Source organism: Malurus melanocephalus, unplaced genomic scaffold, assembly GCF_030028575.1.
Source record: "Malurus melanocephalus ecotype Western Australia unplaced genomic scaffold, MMel_1.1 scaffold_48, whole genome shotgun sequence".
Classification (NCBI taxonomy): domain Eukaryota; kingdom Metazoa; phylum Chordata; class Aves; order Passeriformes; family Maluridae; genus Malurus; species Malurus melanocephalus.
In genome coordinates this window covers 1,366,899-1,370,449 of record NW_026623280.1, presented here as the reverse complement: position 1 = coordinate 1,370,449, position 3,551 = coordinate 1,366,899, and the positions used below count along the sequence as shown (strand labels likewise).

General features: G+C 38.3%; 1 protein-coding gene across 4 annotated transcripts in view; it reads right to left on the bottom strand.

Moving 5' to 3' along the window:
• PROX1 (prospero homeobox 1) overlaps window positions 1-3,551 on the bottom strand; it is a 45,406-nt gene that overhangs the window by 28,258 nt on the left and 13,597 nt on the right. For all 4 annotated transcript variants that reach the window (XM_057365119.1, XM_057365121.1, XM_057365122.1 and 1 more), the window contains one exon: window positions 827-934. In XM_057365119.1, coding sequence (XP_057221102.1) covers window positions 827-934 — 108 coding nt within the window. The remainder of the gene's footprint in view (window positions 1-826; window positions 935-3,551) is intronic.

Genomic DNA, 3,551 nt, shown 5'->3' with positions numbered 1-3,551 from the left:
GGGGGGGAACAATATGTAACAAACTAATTTAAGCTAATGTAATGTTTATAAAGTTACTTAGATAATGACACMATGCATACCATTATAATCATTAAAATACAATCTATGTGTTTTTTTAAAAAAACTTAGATGATTAACACAAAATCAAGTTGATGTGAAGGAACAATTACTTTTAGAAAAAAAATCAGGAGGTCCTAATATTCTGTAGAATGAGGGAGGATGCAGCTGTATGTCGACAGCTTTCATATCCTCATTTGAATAATGTGGCCTGAATCTGTCACTTTATTCATCCTCCTTATGCTCAGTGTACTCTGCATCAACAACAAATTAAGTTGTAAATAAGAGACAATCATCACTTTTGTTTTTAAGCAGCTTCTGCATGGAGAATTTCAATGTACTGTTTCTTTTTGACAGAAAGAAAGAGATTCTACACTCTGCTTATGTAAGCACAAATATGAGGAAACCAACCGAAATGAAACAATGAAGGAACACTTGAGAACTGCTCCAAAATGTTCTTGGAAGTACATTTCTACCATCACAAAAATCTCCTTTTTTATTAGGATATTTAATGAAGACCCTTTAATTTGCTGTCATAATTATCTTTACTTYGGTCTAAAATTTCCATTATTTTTTTAAATTTAGAAACCTTCCCTTTCCTCATCCAAGTGCAAGCAGGGTACACCTCAACAAGAACAAGTGAATAAGGTCAGGATGTAACCTTTATATACTCAGAAATACTGCTTAACATGATAACACAATACCATTTTGTGAACAAATGCAGCATGCAGTAAGGAGAAAGAAGAGGGGGAGGAAGAGATTTTCTTACCTTTACATCTGAGAAGTAAGTTTTCAGCATATTGGAACTTGGGTACCGGGTGTAAAAGAACATGAGCTTGGCCTTTTTCAAGTGATTCGGTGACAAGCCTTCCTGCATGTAGGATTGAATTAGTAAAGGAAAAATCTCCTCTTGAGAAAGCTGTTTCTGAATGTACAGAGCTAGCAAATACTCCGTTAAATACTCTACACTTCCCCAGACTAGAGGCGAAAATATTAACATTTAAACTGCTGTGCTGTAATTTTCTGTAAAGCAGGTAAACAGGGGATGAGAGGCTATGTAACTTTAACTCTGTGTTTCCTATCGGTTTAGGGGCCAGGTCTCAGGGATCTCTCAAGTTTACAGATTGTGTACCATATGTATGTTCACTTGTTGCTACGGAAACAAATGCAGGAAGCATGTGCCGCAGAAAACTTATCGGGAGCTCTTTTCTCCCTCTCCTTTGCAATGCCAGCTAAAGTTTCCTTCCCTCTCGCTGTTGTGCTGCTTGCACACAATAAACCCAATGCATGTAAGACAATCAGAGCCTCTTTATGATTTTGAGCAGTTTTACACAGGCATTACTCATTTACATTCACATTTCATTCATACCTGTTTCATTCATGTCGATAAATTTTAACATCTTGGGAAGCTCTCTCTAATCCTGCTGTTGGTTTGCTGCCCCGCAAATCAAAGTGAAATTTGTTGTCGGCAGATCCCCTTGGCTGCTGAATCCCCCTGTCACAAACTTGTCACCTCCTGATTTACACAGTTAACTCCTTGGAGAAYGGAGCTGTATTTGGGGCTAGCCAATCGATACATGTGGGCTAGCAGATCAATAAATGGCCACTTACCCTATAAGGCAGCCTATTTATCCTGGAAACATCATTACCTTTTAGATCTGTAAACAGAAGCAACTAAAAGAGTTCCCAAGGGAATGTGAAGCTAACCATAACAATCTCGGCTTGCTGATTTTTCTCCCAGCTTCTTGGCTCCCTTTTGTGAACTGCGTGCTAGGACTGTGGTCACATCTGTGCCGCAGGCTGGCCCTGCCATTTCCTCAGCAAATTAATGGCTTTATAATTTATCAGAAATGAAGATGCACGTGGAGAAAATCAATGTGGCCTCCACAAGGTCAATTAAGGGTTCTTCCCAGAAGCTTCTCTAAGGACTGTTTCTCCTAAACATAGTTGTTGAAAATTTCACTTGGTTCACACCTTACGGTGGGGGGGAAGGTCAAACAAGTTGACAGATGCGCTGCAGCCAAGGTGCCTCTTCTGCCTTACAGCCGGGTGCACGTCAGCACAGAACATCCCACTCCAGGCCTCGAGASGGGAAACCCAGACTAATTTTTATCAGCAGGCTACTGATGATTAGCTAGGCTTTTTCAGAAAATTCCTTTTTCTCTAATTCCTGAAATCTGCTGAAACCTTCTCCCTTTATTTCAGTTACAAGGTTCATTTTTTGATTAGAAAAATGTAGCATTTAAAAAAAAAAAAAAGGCATTGACAATATTAGTTTAAAAACCTCTTATTATCTGGAAGTACATGGAAAACGGCTCAGCTGAACTTGCATTTTGTTTTAGATGCTTAATGATTACAAAGAAGATAATTTATGACTGACATACTTCTTGTGCCAAGAGAAGAGTTGAAAGAACCTCCAGTTACCTCCATTAGACTGATAGAGAAGTCTAAAAGAGCATTACACTCTGCAGTGCCATCTGTCAAAATACGTAAGTGAAATAATAGTAGCAAGCTGTCACCTATTGCTTAGTGATAAGAGTTTTAGACAAATCAAAACTTCTATGCCAGAAATCCATTTTGTTATGCGATCCTTTCAGGAAAGTGGGGGTCCAAAGGGGAACTTTAGTAGGAGAGAAAAAAAAGTAATCCTGAGTCTCCTTAATTTGCAATTCCTCTGACGCCGACAACATGTTAACATCGGGTTTGGTGTATATTCTCTTAAAATGCAAGCTCAAAGATGGACTTAAACTTCAAAAAAACCCCTCTCACATTTGCTGGATTTAAGCATATTAGACAGTTGTCTAAGCATTTGGATTCCTTCTGCATTTAGGATTTTTAAATATTTTCTGCTCCAATGCCAGAGGATATTGATATTGAATGAAGCATGTATTAAAAGATGCTCTGAGACTCAAATTCCCAGAAATCCATTTTTTATTAAAATTATACTTGTTCTTAAGCACTTGGCAGCCTTAAAGCAATATCAAATATGCAACAAATCTGTATATCTTGATCCTAAGGTTAACGCTTTACTGTGATAAAAGATATGATCTGTAATAATCTAGCAAAAAATAGTTAATGACAGCCTTAAGAGCTAAGAATTAGATAACCCATTGCTATTTCAGAAAAAAAAAACCCACTGAACTGACCAATTGCTTAATTTCCTTTTTAAGTGCTTGGGCTGAAAAGCAACTGTTCTTCCAAGAAAGCACTAGCTGTTTCCAGGATACTTACACACGCACAATGACTCATGATGAAATAGATTCAGTAAACATACAGCTGTACCGAACACGAGCTAAGCCCCATTCAAGGCCAGGAAAGAAAACGAGCACAAATAAATATTAAGGAGGTAAAGGGAGGAGGGGTGCCGAATGGAACGCAAACAAGCTCTGTCCCAGCAGCTCGTGTGGCTCGCCTCAATTCTCTTAGCTATAGCTTTGTGAAGACAGATGACATTCAATTCTATGGGTAATGCAAAATAGACAATAACTGCTGAA